Genomic DNA, 16,350 nt, shown 5'->3' with positions numbered 1-16,350 from the left:
TACAGAAAAAGGAAGCCCTTTCAAAGGAAAAATCACAATGCTATTTCACTAGCACAGTCTCCACACACACACACACACACACACACACACACACACACACAGTTTGCACTACTAGAAGGATCGAGTCCCGTCAAGTCCCCAGGCTTATAATGAAAAGCTAATAAAAGAAGCTAATAGTAGCACTTTCATAAAACAAAGTGGTCAGAAGGATAATGCAATTTGTAAATAACTCACATAAATCAAAGAGAAAGCCAGCAGACAGGGAGTGGATCTGAGGTTAGCCTGGGACAAGGCTGATGTAGCATGGGAAGGAAATTCCATTTTAAAAGCATCTAAAGCAAAATGCTGCCTCTATGGGGCCAATGATACAAATCTAGCACCTATCAGCCCATCTGTAAGGAAGCTTGGTATCAGTGAATGATTTAGGAACACAGGATGCTGGGGCACTGCTGAACCAAGCGAGTGTGGAACTGATCTTTGCATGAGAGAAGCATATAAACTGTGCTAAACCTTCCAAGGAAAGGCTGGAAATATGTCATAGAATCATAGAGTTGGAAAGGACCCAGAGGATAAGCTAGTACAACCTCCTGCAGTGCAGGGGAAGGACGATAAAGCAGTGGCTCAGTCAGTAGAGCTTGAAACTCTTAATCTCAGGCTTGTGGGTTTGAGCCCCACGTTGGGCAAATTATTCCCACATTGCAGGGGGTTGGACTAGATGACCCTTGTGGTCTTTTCTGACTATGATTCTATGTTTCTTTGATGGGGTTCCAATAATTGACAGAGAGAGAGAGAGAGAGAGAGAGAGAGAGAGAGAGAGAGCATAGCAGCGGTTCACAGAGGGTTGTGAATTTGCGCAAGTAGATCATGGATTGCTGTCTTCAAAGGGTCAAATGGATTGGGTTTCATATGATCATACTAATTTTCTTTTGTGTGTGAGCATAGAACCTTACTGTGCAATTGACAATTTAAGTGAATCCAAATGCAGCAAGGAAGTAGGATAAGATCTCACAGTGGTTCTTCCAGAGGTATATGTGCAAGTAATAGATTAACCCGCAGGGAACACAAAAAATGGATGGGAAGGAAGCTGACAGGAAATGGAAAATGTTCGAAGCCATATTGGACTTATACCCAAGGGTCAAGAATGCCACATAGCAATAAAATGCACCAGGATGGGGGGGTGGGGGGAGGAACAGGATGGATGGGAGAGAAGGTCTAAATATAACTGGGAAAAGCAGGGCTATTTGAGAGCAGTATCCAGAGCTCAAAAACTGCCAAGGCAAGTAAGGAATGGACCTGCAATGCATGAAGACGTCTCCAAGGGGCTTTTAGAGGCTAAAAGGTATGCTATTTCTGCAAAACATTACTACTCAGAGGCAATAGACATTCGAACACAATATGCAACACAACCAAGACCCAGGGACAAATTTCAATTGACGACAAACAAAGCGAACTGCTGAATGGATAGAATGAAGATCCAGTGTGTTACTTGGGGCCTTTGCAGATGCTATGTGCCCGCTTGTAATCACATGCATGGCAGGACGTTCTTCTAAGCTGAGCTTGCCATCTGGACTGTGGATTCTGCCCACTCACAAAATTGGCCAATAGCGGGTGGGCAAGAAAGTGGGACATTCCCAGGGGGCTGACCCAACTGGGCCCATAGGCTTCTCTTGGATCCGCCCCCTGTGAATAAAAAGGGCCCCACCTCCTACCTCAACAGCCACTTTATCGTCGGATCCCCCATCCTCCTCCTCCTCTGTTCTGCTGCTGTGTTTCATGATGAAGATCTTGCTATGGATTTTGTTGGCCACCAGATTTGGGGCCAGGTAGGAATTTTACCACTCAGCAAATTGGCACCAACCTAGTGGTTTTCCCCATCTTCATACCAATCATCACAACTCTGAAAGAAAGGGTATCATTGGACCCCCCATTAAAGGGGTCCAAGGAAGCTGCTTCTGTCCAGATACCCAGATAGGGGCTAGGGCCACAGCTCTCCCCAGGTGACAATCCAGTGAGGGAGATGCTATTTGATGTAAATCATAGGACACCCTCATACAATCATAGAGTTGGAAGAGACCACAAGGGCCATCCAGTCCAACCCCCTGCCAAGCAGGAAACACCATCAAAGCATTCCTGACAGATGGCTGTCAAGCCTCTGCTTAAAGACCTCCAAAGAAGGAGACTCCACCACAATTCTTGGCAGCAAATTGTCAGGAAGTTCTTCCTAATGTTTAGGTGGAATTTTCTTTCTGGTAGTTTGAATCCATTGCTCCGTGTCCGCTTCTCTGGAGCAGCAGAAAACAACCTTTCACCCTCCTCTATATGACATCCTTTTATATATTTGAACATGGCTATCATATCACCCCTTAACCTTCTCTTCTCCAGGCTAAACATACCCAGCTTCCTAAGCCGTTCCTCATAAGGCATTGTTTCCAAGCCTTTGACCATTTTGGTTGCCCTCCTCTGGGCACGTTCCAGCTTGTCAGTATCCTTCTTGAACTGTGGTGCCCAGAACTGGACACAGTACTCCAGGTGAGGTCTGACCAGAGCAGAATACAGTGGTACTATTACTTCCCTTGATCTAGATGCTATACTCCTATTGATGCAGCCCAGAATTGCATTGGCTTTTTTAGCTGCTGCATCACACTGTTGACTCATGTCAAGTTTGTGGTCTACCAGGACTCCTAGATCCTTTTCACATGTACTGCTCTCAAGCTAGGTGTCTCCCATCCTGTATTTGTCCTTTCAATTTTTTTGCCCAAGTGTAGTACTTTACATTTCTCCTTGTTAAAATTCATCTTGTTTGCTTTGGCCCAGGTGTCTAATCTGTTAAGGTCATTCTGAAGTAGTGGCTTTACCCAGCGCCTATACCAAACCTCTTTACATCTGTAGTCAGTAAAGTTGTGGCCTGATTTGACCCAAATATGCCTAGTCATGTCCCTTTACTTACTGTTTTAAGATGAGAGGGGGCACTTGCACACACAACTACAGAAACTCTGCGCAACCTGTTCGTCCAGGGATGGGATGAGCATCCATGACAGGAGCGCTAAAGGCTTTATCGTTCCACCTTCAACACTTTGGGTTGGGGGGTACGCCCAGTCACCTGACGTTTTTCTTCCTCTTCTTTCTTTTTAAGTAACAGAACAAAGGGAAACGTACTTCCCTGGCAGGATGTGGAATAATGGAACAGGACAGCCTAAGTCCATTTCTAATAGTTTCTTTCTCTCTTTTCCCTCCTCTTTCTCTTTCCCCGGCACTTTTAACTGGGTGAGTGATTGCATTAATTTCTTTCTTTTACCTTTTAGAAAAGCCTGGAAGTCTCTGCCCTTATCTTCATTGATTTTGCCTTCCAGAGAGGAGAGTGTCTCGCTCACATCACTCACGACGGCAGAAATGTTGTCAACCTTCTTCTGTAGCAAAGTCAGTCTCATCTCCTGGCTGCTAATCTGCTCATTCATTTTTTGCGCAACTGCTAGGTCAGGGGTAGTGGGAGGGAGAATGGAATAAAAGGAGAGGGAAGAAAGTCACTAAATTAAATCGCAAAAAGAAAGAAAGCACAGAAACAAATTCCACGAGCAATTGCCAGAAACGAAAAGTTTCTGCAGTCATTAATAAGAATGGGCCATTCTGATTTTTGTCATGAATCTTCAGCTATGAGTGACATTCATACAAGCACAGCAGCAAATAATTGCTGAATAATCCATATTCATTATAGAGTAGTTATAATTCCAGGAGAGTATGTGGAATAGTTAAGAGAAATTTAATGAGCCTAAGTGGCGCTTTCTTCCACCTAGTTAGTTTTCTACGGAGGATTCAGTTTTACTTTTTAAATTAGGGATGGGGAGCCTCCCCCCGCTTTTTGCCTGCATTCCCTCATGGGTAATCTTCTGGGGGCCACAAGCCCATGGTGGTCGGGACCTGAGGAAAAAATGGGTGAAGCAGCAGCTAAGACTCTTTCCTCTGTACAGTAAAAACCAGAGACTTTAGCATACACCAACCCAACATACAGCTCCCTATCCTCTATCTAGGCAAGCAAAATGCATCATCACAAATCAAGGACATATCCACTGTGCAAAAGCACTTGTGGAGAGGGCAGAGTTAGGCTATTGAGGAGCATAGCCAGGGGTTTGGGAAAGGGACATGGCCTAGGAAGAGTTATGAGGGCCATATTTGGCCCCTGGGCATGAGTTATCTCAACTCTGGTTTAAATAAATACATTATACTACTGCATCCCCCCCCAAATGATCTAGCTGTCTTTCTGCAAATAGTACATTGCACCACAAAAAAAGAAGCATAGCTTGTTATCTCTGGACCATTGAATGGAATCAGCTTGGGGGTCCTTCTGGGTCCTTTGCTGTTGCTGAGACTCAGGTGGCCTCAGTGGCACGAGGTGCCTTCCACCAGCTTCAGCTGGTGTCGCAGCTGCTCCCCTAGGCTACCAGAGCCTAACTTCTGTTGTCTATGCTCTGGTAACCTCTAGGTTAGATTTCTGCAACATGTTCTGCACAGGGCTGCCTCTGAAGGTGGTTTGGAAACTTCACCTGGTGTAGAATTCGACAGCCAAGTTGTTTACCAGGGCAAGACAGATCGAGCAGATTGTACTAATCCTGGCTTGACTGCACTGGCTGCTGATTAGTTTCCGGGACCAATTCAAAGTGCTGATTTCGACCTATAAAGCCTTAAATGGTAAAGGACTGCAGTATATACCTCAAGGAGTGCCTCTCCCATGCACACCATTCCAGACTATCATCATCATCTGACTCCTCCGCAAGAGTTCCAGAGGGTGGCAACACGAGAAAGGGCCTTTTCTGCAGTGGCTCCCCACTTGTACAATGATCTCCCCAGGGAGGTTCAGATGGCGCCTTCATTTAGGCACCAGGTAAAAATGTTCCTCTTCAATCAGGTGTTCAGCCGATTAACATCCCGTACCCTTTCAAATGTGTTTCTTGGTAGGGGCAAGCGGGGTTATTGATTTGTTTTGTTCTTGTTTTTCTTATGTATTTCATTGGGGTTTTTTTGGCTTGTGTTTTTATGTTGTGAACTGCCCTGTGATCTGTAGCATACAAATTTAATAAATAATGGTAACGTTAACCAGCAGCCAGTGCCCACTCCAAGGTTTGCAGGGCCCTTGGTCAAGATGGCCTCACCTTGCCACTGTCACCACTACCCATTGCATTCTCCCTCAATCTGCACCAGGACCCAGAAGGAGAGGACAAGGCAAGCCGAGGCCCTTGCTCCTTTCCGTTATGAATGCCCATTCATTGCTCTGCTCATGGATTTGCATCTGTAGCCCTGCCTGCAACCTTCATACACCTGGAGATAACAGACAGAGACCTCAAGGAGGAAGAGAGCGGGCAGTGCCCTATTCCCTAGCCTGACGATGTGAGCCCTTGCCCCTGGCCCTGGCACCAGCAGCAGAAAAGATTGGCCATTAGCAATAATTTAACATATGTCACCGGAGCCCCTGACTTTAGATTGCTTTTGTTGTTCCTTATCGGGCTGTTGTATCCAATAATGTTGTCCCAGAAAATGAATTTCCCACCAAGTGCCATGGTGCCTGTGTAAGCCCATTCTCTATCAATATTCTGTTTTGCCCCCTCACCTTTCTGAGCAGACCCCACAAAGGAAAACAAGATTGCAAGAGACTCCAATGCTTCATCACATCGCTTTCAGTGGCCGAGGGGATTTCTTTTGTTCTGGTTTTAATAAATAGTGTTGACAATGATTGTGTTAGGGACTGCAGTAATTACAACCGCTGACCTGGGTCGCTGGGATCCTGCTGCTGCTGCTGCTCTGGGCTCCCTGGTGTCCCCCCGCCGACAGCTGCGTTGCTCTCTGCTTGGTTGCTGTGTAGAAGCAATTGATCCTGTTGGGCTAAAACGGGGAAGAAGAATCAGGGTGAATGAAACATTCGGCGTGACTAATTCACCCAGTACGCGGCAATATCATCGCCGGTGCACTCCAGTGCCCCCCCAGCTCTTAGTCAGCTAAATCCTAATCGCTTGTGCTGATTCCCGAGTTAGCTGCTTTGCCCATCTGGACCACATGCTATGCCACCATATTGGCGGGGGATAGTGAATGGCTTTAATTCTTACCAGAGAGGATTATAAGTGTCTCCTTCAGGTTGCAATTGATTGTGATTTGCAGGAGCTCGTGCTAATGCAAGGTTCGCCCTCCCTTATCATTAGGAACACTTGGAGAGCGGCGAGATTAATGTTGAAGTGGAGGCTTAAAGATGGGCATAGAGCAAGCCCCACATAGTAATTACATCGTGCCCATTGCTCAGCTCCAGTGATCATGGGGAAGGGTAATCCAGGTAATGGGCCCGTATTAAGAATGCCATGGAAGTGTGCGAGGTTCAGATCTGGAATTCAACTATGCCCTTTCGCAATACTCAAAGGATTTCTGAGCCACTAGATGTAAATCGGCAGCACACTTGGGGGTGGGGTGGATATTTGCTGGAATTTTGGGGGACAGAGAGACAGAATCTCACTGAGGCTTGGACTAACCTAGCCGACCTTTGTATTGTCTGTGAAACGTTCACAGTGGGATTCAGGTTCCAGACACAAATATGGAAAACTGAGCGGTTTATTCTAAGAGAAGACATGAAAAGGGAGTCTATATTTAAGAGGACAGTGTACAGTTAATTCTGAAAACTCCAGTTCTCATTGTCTCAGAGGACACACCTCTGAAAGATGGATAAGAACTCTATTATCTCTCTTCTTAAGCGAGAACAGAATTTCTGACTCTGCTCAGATGCATCTAAGTCCAGTGCCACCTAGTGACTAAACTACAAAATGGCACTATCCACCCAACTGTCCTGGCTAAGGCAGGAAAAATAATGTCAAATTTAGTTTGATTAAGTCAAGTTGCTATTGACTTGATTGGCAGTCCAGTCCACGTCCAGTTTAAACTTGAAGGGCCCTAAGAAAGGAGAGCATCAGGGACCTTGAAGATGTCCATCAACAGTCAGTACCTGGACAGCAGACCAAATAGGCACACACAGGTCACCTGGTCCCTGTCCCTGTCTTCCCTTCTATAGGGAGATACATTATAATCTCTCATCGTGGGACTAGTAAAGCTTCCGGTGACATTGTCAAGTGTGCGATGGAGCCCAGCTCGGAACAGAATCAAGCTAAAGTGATGCATTTCCTATAATTTATCCAGCAATCTTGAAAATATATATAGCATTTTACTCAAGCGCATTCTGAATCGAGACAGGGGGAGTTTGCCCATCATCACTAATAATATCACTCTCTGTGCTCTAGATAAGAATGAAGAATAATTAAATCTGTATTCAGCAGTTACCCAAGGGGCATTCAAGAGAACCATATCATTTTTAATAACGAAGGAACAAAATTGCACTCCAGATACTTGAGAATACTCTGAACTGATCTCGTCAGAGAGGCCCTTTCCAGTGAGTGTGAGCAGCAGGGATTCTACAGTAAATTGCCACAATGTTGGCAATGCGTTTTCTGTTTTATGGAGATGGGTTATCATTTATTTGTGCATATACTATTGCACTGTTTACACAGCACATCACACTACAATGGTAAGGATGACACCAAGCTGCAATACTTGGGATTTCTGTATTGCCAGTTGAGAAGTCAAGGTGCATGTTGTATCAAGCAAATCAGAACTCAGCTGTTATAGCTGTTTCAGGATACTGAGAGGAGGGTGAGGCCAGACTCAGTTTGAGGGATCTGTTGACATAATGCGCTTTGGTAGGTTCCCACGGACCCTGAAGGACTTATCTGGTAATAGGCAATAGCAATGCTCCAATGAGCACTGGGCAAGCAGCTTGGAAACACCATATATTTCCCACAATGCCCTGGAGCAGGGGTAGGGAATATTTCGCAGTCTGAGGGCCTCATTCCTTTTGGGACAACCTTTCAAGGGCCATATGCCAGTGACGGGCAGGTTCTAGCTCATTAACTAGCTCATTCTAAGCCGACTGGAAGCAGTTCTCTATGGCTTCAGACAGAAATGTTTACCAACCATATAAAGACATATCAGAGATTGACCTTCCGACCTTTTGCTTGTAAAGAAAGCACTCTAACAGTGAGCTGTGGGCCACCTCAGCCACACACACGGGACATTTCTGAGCACATTTGTTGTCCGGGGGCGGGGGGCAAGATATCCTTCTGTAAATATATCCCCATTTGTAATTCCATCAATCAAAGTCACACACATTTCAGTTGAGAGTAGCCGGCTTTTGAGCAGGCACCAGCAGCGGCTGCTGGCTCTGAGCACCGAGCAGGATGAATGCGGAGCAGGTTGCACCCTAGCAAAACCTCCATGTATCCTTGAAATATATCCCAGCTGTAATTATGAAAAGAGGAAGGATTTCAAGGGAAGGGGGCTCGCCTCGTACTAAAAACGAGCATTACATGCTGGCAAAATCAGTATCAGAAGTCCTGTAGTTTTGAACCTCGACCATCTCACTAGCTTGTGCTGTTATTTAAAATGCTATGTTATGCTCATGGTAGAAGAGTCAGATCACTCATTTGTCACAGGCAGAAAGCAGTCCTCATAGGTGGGTCAGGGGAGAAAAAGCGGTCACTGTGAGAAAAATTATATAGTGCACTAGCCTAGAGGGTGGAGGGAAAGTCATCCAGTGCAGATACTAATGTGGATCTGTCTAATTTGCACCTTCTGAACCAGGATGCAATGCAGCTATCCTAAGAAATAAGCATGTCTAATTTGGAAATGCACACAAAAAGTGTACAGATTTTCATGCAGACATCTTTTGTTTTTTTGTTTTTAAGAAATGCAAACGGGTGTGAAAATGGACCAAATGAAACCTAACCTTGGAAAGCTGAGAAGCTGAAAGAAAGTGGAATTGGCAGATCTCCATGGAATGATCAAAGCAGCAGTTCTCTTGCTGGAAGCAGCAGGTAGGAACATTACACCAGTCCTGAACATTGGCTCCCAGTACGTTTCTGACCACAAGTCAAAGTGTTGGTGCTGACCTTTAAAGCCATAAATGGCCTCGGCCCAGTATACCTGAAGCAGCATACCTGCAATATACGTCCACCCCCATCGTTCAGCCCAGACACTGAGGTCCGGCTCCGGGGGCCTTCTGGCAGTTCCCTCACTGGAAAAGTGAGGTTACAGGGAACCGGGCAGAGGGCCTTCTCGGTAGTGGCACCCATCCTGTGGAATGCCCTCCCGTCAGATGTCAAAGAGATAAACAACTATCTAACGTTTAGAAGACATCTGAAGGCAGCCCTGTTTAGGGAAGTTTTTAACGTTTGATGGTTTATTGTGCTTTTAATTCTGTTGGGAAGTGCCCAGATGGATGGGGTATAAATAATTTGTTGTTGTTGTTGTTGTTGTTGTTGTTGTTGTTGTTGTTGTTGTTGTTGTTGTTGTTAGCTGCCTTTTCAGTCCTATCTCTGTATTGCCTACACTGAATGGCAGAGACTCTCTGGGCTTTCAGAAAATGAGTCTTTTTCAGCCCTGCCTGGAGATGCCAGGAAATGATCCTGTGAATTTATGCATGCAAGGCAAATGCTATACCACTGTGTCTCTTTCCATGTTACCATGCCTCTTCTCTCTCAAAAAAGTTACAGTGTACACCATCCTGCCCAACCTCTGACCCCCCAAATCCAAGGCATTTGCACACACACACACACCCCGATATAAATTGCCATTTGCCCGGTGCCTGAGAAGCCTTCTCTTCTTACAGTCCCAAGCAAAGGCAGAAGGTTTGAGCCCCTGGAGAACCACCATTCATGGTGAGTGAACAGTGCTTCGCAAAGCATACAGCAACATATTTACACAGAAGATTGCTAAATATCAGAGCCTAGAGAAACAGTTTGTTGGGGGCACGGGAGGAAGAAGAAAGAGAAAAGTCACCATGGATCTCAGCTATGACCTTAAACTGAATTTAAATAAAGAGGGGGACCTTTCTCTAGGTACAAAAGGATTAAGGGAAATAGTTTGACTCTCCATCCCAGCCCTCTTATCTTAGTTTCAACAGATCCACTGGGCTTGCTGCTATTTGCAGATAAATGCCTCAGGGGGGTCACAGGGTTGCCAGGAAGAAAGAGACGAGAGAGCTGAGGTTTGTCGCTCAGTTGATACGATTTCTAACTCCGACTGCTGTTTATTATAGGAAAGGCAGTTTAATATTGGGACCCAGTTCAAAAATCTAGTATCTCTGTCACCTGAAGGATCAAGCAGTTCCAAAGAGGATATTTTAAAAGCTCTGATTCAATCAGCATTTGTGTGTTTTAAGTTGCCTGAAGGCATCCCACATTTGCACTTTCTCTGCCTCTGTCGCTTTCTCCTCTAGTACTTTGAATATATGAGGCAATGCCTTTTACCGCTGATCCATCTTGCCTGCTGTTAGCCACTCTGATTGGCAGTGCTTAAGAACAGAAGAAGAGCCAGCTGGATCAGGCCGAAGGGGCATCCTGTTCTCACAATGGTCAAGCATCCTGTTCTCACAATGGCCAATCAGATGCTTGTGGGGAACCTTCAGACAGGAGCCAGTCACAAGAGCACTTCTCTCTCCTCTAGTTTCCAGCAACTCCAACTGTGGAGACAGAGCATAGCCATCACAGCTAGTAGATGTTAATAGCCTTGGCCTGCACAACTTTGTCTAATCCTCTTTTAAAGCCATCCAAGTTGGTGGGCATCATTGCCTCCTGAAGGAGCGAGTGTCATAGTTTAATTATGCACTGCATGAAGAAGTACATCCTTGTATCTGTCCTGAATCTTCCAACATTCAGCTTCATTGGATGTCCATGAGTTTTGATGTCCCATGTTGAATCCCCAGGTAGGGTGGATAGCAGAGAATCCTGTCTGAAATTCTGGAGAGCTGCTGCTAGTCATTGTAGATAATACTGGGCTAGGTGGCCCAGTGGTCTGGCTCAGGATAAGGAAGCTTCCTGTCTTCCTATGCCCCTAGATTTTTCATCCCATGTGGACCTTTCCTCCTTAGGAGACCCCTGATTACTAAGGCAGCCAGGTGGGATGAGGGGCCAGGAGGATGCAATCCTGTGGCAATGAGGCTCTTCAGACTGCCTTTGAACCACTGTGGATTTCTCCAAGTCTCTGTTGAAATGGGGCAGAAGAGGCGTTTTCAGGGTCTGGGTCAGACAAGATTTTGGCAGGTGTCTCCTAGCTGACTCTCGGGTACTTCCCAGGCTTGTGTCCTTCCTGACTGACAGATAGGATGATGACGCTATCCAAAATGCAGGAGCCCCGGGATGAATAAGCCTTCCAGATGACACAAAGACATTCTATCTGTTGTAACTGCAGAAAGCAACAATTAGGTGCTCCACAGGGGCGTGTGAGATCTAGCTGTCCTCAAAGCCTATCATAGCAACAGTCAAGGCTGCAATGTAAGCTGGAAGCTCGGTTCACATTCTCAGTGGCCGCTGTTATCTTCATAAGGCCGTAGCTGTCAACAGGAGTTAAATACTTGCATTCATCCCAATTAATTACATAGGATTTATCAGGTGGCAGCGTGACGATACAATCTTTGACGGGGGAATCAGTTACTCTCCGGTGATAAAGGGCCACCTGATGGATGTCCTTTTATTCTTCTGCTTACCATTCTTTTGTTCCCAAATATACAGCTGCCAATGTGATGGTGTTTTCCCCTCCCCCCAGTCAATCCTTGCAGCACCCTCCTAATTAAATCAGCTAGGTGGCTGCTTTGAGATATGATGCAGATTTCACAATCCCCTCTCTTCCTTTCAGCTTTGCTTGTACCCTTTAAAGGTGGACTATTTCACATAATACCCAGAGGTAAGCATGGGTTTGCCACAGAGTGTATAGTTAATAGCTGCAGCCAATCGTGACTCTGGGGTGGGCATGCATCTGATAAGTTCCTCTTTGTACCTCTTGCACTTCGTATTTTTCAGGTCCGCTCTTCAAGGAGGTGCCAAAGCTCACAGAAAGAGTGCCTGCTTTGCATTCTCTAAAAAGGCAAAGGGACCCCTGACAGTTAGGTCCAGTCGTGACTGACTCTGGGGTTGCAGCACTCATCTCGCGTTATTGGCCAAGGGAGCTTCCACATCATGTGGCCAGCATAACAAAGCTGCTTCTGGCAAACCAGAGCAGCGCACAGAAACGCCGTTTACCTTCCCGCCGGAGCAGTACCTATTTATCTACTTGCACTTTGACGTGCTTTCGAACTGCTAGGTTGGCAGGAGCTGGGACCGAGCAAAAGGAGCTCATCCTGTTGCAGGGATTCGAACTGCCGACCTTCTGATTGGCAAGCCCTAGGCTAAGTGGTTTAACCCACAGTGCCACCCACGTCCCTCTGTAGCTCCAGTTTTAAACCCTGGCATTTCCAATTCTAATGACTAGGTAGCAGGAAATATCCCTGCCCGAGACCATGGAGAGATGCTGCTGGTCAGAGGAGACGATATGTGGCTAGATATGTTCTACGGCACTTTCCTATGTCCCACTTAAAATATATTAGGCTATACCACCTGGGTTAGCACAGTTGGTAGAGCATGAGCCTCTTAATCTCCAGGTCATGGGTTCGAGCCCCATGTTGGGCAAAAGATTCCTGCCTTGCGGGGGGTCATCTAGTCCGATGACCCTCATGGTCCCTTCCAACTCTACAATTCTATGATTATTCTTTCTGATACATTTAAGCACTAGGATTCCACTTTAAACAGTCATGGCTTCCCCCAAAGAATGCTGGAAAGTGGTATTTTGTTCAGGGTGCTATAGTTCCCAGGGTGGTTTAACAATCCATCCCTCTTCCTGGAGAACTCTGGGAACTCTCATTCTGCAACAGCAAGTGCTAATGGGGAGCACACCTAAAAGTAATGGGATTCCTCTTAGGAGTTGTTTCATTGACCGCTTACACTGGTTTAATAAATCCCCAGTGAATTTTGTAGACGGGTTTAACTCTTAATTCTTCTCCTTTGTCTGCTGTTCTATACTGCAGTTGGCCTCCTGTTATTGTGAACATTATACAGCCATCTACTGGGAAAAGTCTATAAATGTTGAGCTTTTCCTCTTCTGTTTAGAATTAGTCGCAGGACTGAAAATTCTTTGCACCTGACAAAGACAGGTTCTGTTGAAAGGAATCCCACATGGGTTTTCAGAAACATTTCTATTTAATTAGTTAATTATTTGCCTTTTATATGGGTCTCTAGGCAATTTGCAAAAATACCACAAAGACAAATAAAAAACAGTTTTTAAAAACAGTGCAAACAACTGAAGATTTGGTTTAAAAACAACACAACATGAACCCCTAAGGCAGAGACTTTTTCATCGAGCTGAAAAAACTTGTCAAAACAAACATGTATTCAACTGCACCCGGTAAGTAGAGGAATTATTTTCCACAGAAGTGGGATAGTCACACAGAAAGCCCCTCTCTGAGTTACTATGGAGCAGACCTCTGAAATTTTAGGGAGCCAAAGGAGAAAGTCTGCTGTATTGGAGCCCAGATTTTGGACTCCAACTCCCAATACTGTAAGAGGCAGGAAACATCCATAGCACATTTGGGCTAGCAACATGCAGAACCTTCCCAAGAAATTTCACTTGTCTTACTACAACTTTTCTCTTTTCTAGTTTCACTTGAAATTTTCACTTGAGCAGAAACTTCCAAGCCTGCCTTGAGATTTCACTTAAATAAACTTTGCTGGCTTTCAGAATCTGATGGCCCGTTGCCATTTGGGATTTGCATGCGGATGAGAGAGAGAGAGATGCCAACATGGTGGGTGGGAAGCAAATTTCAAAATTGGGGCACAGTGCCTTGCCAAAAAAGAAGAAGGAATGCTTCATCAAAGAAGAGGGCTTTCCTAAAATTTTCATACCTGATTTATATGCATAAATGCAACTTTAGACACTATATAATTTAAATAGAAATCCAATGCATCTTATTTTAGTGAGGAAGACTCTGATTAGCTGGCCTGTGTGCACCTCCTCAGGGTTCATTCAGATGCAGGGAATTTCACATTAGTGTTCCAGTTTGTTAATAGGTGGATTGTGGGCCAGAAAAATGGTTGACTAGGAAGATGTCCCAAGCAACCACATTGAAATGAGTGCTCTTCCATACCCTTGTGGAGCCCTCATTCATTTCAGTGGGCCTACTCAGGAGCACTGTGACCTTAGACTTGTGGTCCTCCCGATGTTGTTGGATTACAACTCCCATTACCCCCGCTGACTATTCCTCACACTGGCTGGGGCTGGAAGGAGTTGTAGTCCTACCACATCCGCAGGACCACAGGTTCTGCATCCCTGTCTTAGCCAATCTGAACCTCTGAAGGACAACCTCAGATTCATCGATCCCAATAAAATTTGCCAGCAAGGCACTGCTTACCCACTGTGGGTATCACAGTGGTTTCTATAGCTTGGATACAGCACATCCCTTCTGTTAAGGTAAGCAGACCTTCCATCCTACAGAACACATGGAAGTGAAGCAAGGAAATGCCATTTTCTCTGGTTACCCCTTCCCTTTGGACTGGCCCCTGCCACTTCCCACGGGGAAGGGCCATTGCTCAGTAGCAGAGCATCTGATTTGCATGCAGAAGCTCATGGGTTCAACCACCAGTATCTCTAGGTAGGGTTACTAAATATACCTTCCTAAAGCATGGGCGTACCCAGCACAGGGTAGGGGGGCAGCTGCCCCCCTAGAAGCAGGGCCGGTGCACGAGAGCGGTGCTGCCGGTGGGGCTGGTGGGCAGAGGCGGAAGCGGAGCACAGCCCGGCCAAGCGCAAGTTCAGCGTTCCCGCCCGCGGCACCGCACCCTCCCTCCAGCTCCCCGTCGCACCCTCCGGCAAGGCCAAGCGCGGCGGGGAACCAGAGAGCGTGACGGGAAGCTGGAGGGCGCGGTGGGTGGGAACGCCGAAATCACACTCTGCTGGGCTGTGCTCCTCCTCTGCCGCCTGCCTCTGGAAACTCCCCCGCTGCCGCTGATCCTGCTGCTGCTGCCGGCAACCCCCTTGCCCGGCAGCCACCGCGCTCTGGCTCCTCCCCCGCCCCCGCCCCGCCGTGTGCACTTCCTCCCTTCCCTTCCCTCCCGTGCCTTGGCCCTGCCCCTTGCCCCCCCTAGTTTTGATCCTGGGTACGCCCCTGTCCTAAAGCCCTAGAGAGCTGCTGCCAGTTAGTGCAAACAATACTGAGATGGATGGACCAATGGTAAGGTGGTTGCCTATGCTCCTATTTTCTTCTGGAGTATCTCCCAACCCTTCAGAGTAGGCTTTCTTTTGGGTTGGGGGGAGGGAAAACTGAGGCCCACAATCAAACTCATGCTCATGGAACTGTCACTATTGTCCAATAATAACAAGAGCAACACGCCTCCTTCCTTGGAGGCTTTTAAGCAGAGGTTGGATGGCCATCTTTTATGGATACTTTAGCTGAGATTCCTGCATTGCAGGGGGTTGGACTTGATGACCCTTGGGGGTCCCTTCCAACTCTACAATTCTTTGATTCTATGAAGCCTTGAAAACATTTTAGATCCATGTTGCCTGGGATCCTAGATGTAAAAGCATGACGAACAAACAGTCCCCATTAGAGTTAACCCAAAACATCTACCTTCTTTCAGCCATGTATAAGAGAGACTCTTGTTTCCACAGGGGATTCCCGTGCCGCCGCCAGTATTAAGATTTCCTTCTCTTAGATGAGAACAGCAGTGACTTCTCTACATTTTTGCCCATAAATTTTTAATCACAGCCTCTTCTCTACCGCCGATGATTGAGTTCCCTACCGCAGCTAATGGCATTTCTTGTAATATTCATCCATTTAAAATATGTATGTGGGTGCCATATCTTATTTTTCAAGGGGAGCTCGTATAAGGCCACGAACAAGTAATAGCAGTCGCAAGCCTGTTAAACCACGACACACTTGCCATATGTTTGATCATGGGGGCAATCGTAAAATACAGGACTCCCTGTCTCAAGCAGGCAATGTTTCACACAAGGTCGGTGCAATAGTCTGCATGGCATTTTGCCATCTGCCTCAATCTTAATCCAAATGAAGCCCAGGCTATAAATTTGCTTTGACTTCAATGGGAATGGGATTGAGTGTCTAAATGTATGCCCTCTGGCTGAAATACATTCAGAGACAGCGTACCTTAGAAAGTCAGGAGGGTCAAGCTACTCTAGGTTTATTAATTTTTAAACAAGAGGCATTTGCTGAGTAATTACTTTATGAAATTGTTCCTTGAACCAGGCGGGCTTCCTCCGCCAGGGCCAAATTAACCACTGTACTAACCAGAGGCACTATCTTCTCTGGATGATTGAGGGGGTCCAATGCAATGTACTGGCGTCATGTGGCCGACATCACATGCTGTCCTGATGTCATGTGCATGATGTCCTGAGGAGTCAGGGGGTGGAGCCAAAAACCCTCTGAACATTGAGGGGGATCAGCTCTCT

General features: G+C 46.3%; 1 protein-coding gene across 2 annotated transcripts in view; it reads right to left on the bottom strand.

Moving 5' to 3' along the window:
• MMRN1 (multimerin 1) overlaps positions 1-16,350 on the bottom strand; it is a 70,927-nt gene that overhangs the window by 30,947 nt on the left and 23,630 nt on the right. Inside the window, exons 4-5 of one of the 2 annotated variants that reach the window (XM_035113050.2) lie at positions 5,758-5,871; positions 3,296-3,469 (exon numbers count right to left, since the gene is read on the bottom strand). In XM_035113050.2, the coding sequence (XP_034968941.2) occupies positions 3,296-3,469; positions 5,758-5,871 (288 nt within the window). The remainder of the gene's footprint in view (positions 1-3,295; positions 3,470-5,757; positions 5,872-16,350) is intronic. The other variant, XM_035113051.2, reaches the window with a different exon arrangement.

This window comes from Zootoca vivipara, chromosome 9 (assembly GCF_963506605.1).
Source record: "Zootoca vivipara chromosome 9, rZooViv1.1, whole genome shotgun sequence".
In the NCBI taxonomy this organism is placed as follows: domain Eukaryota; kingdom Metazoa; phylum Chordata; class Lepidosauria; order Squamata; family Lacertidae; genus Zootoca; species Zootoca vivipara.
The sequence above is the reverse complement of the archived record's forward strand: the minus strand, read 5'-3'. Positions and strand labels throughout refer to the sequence as shown.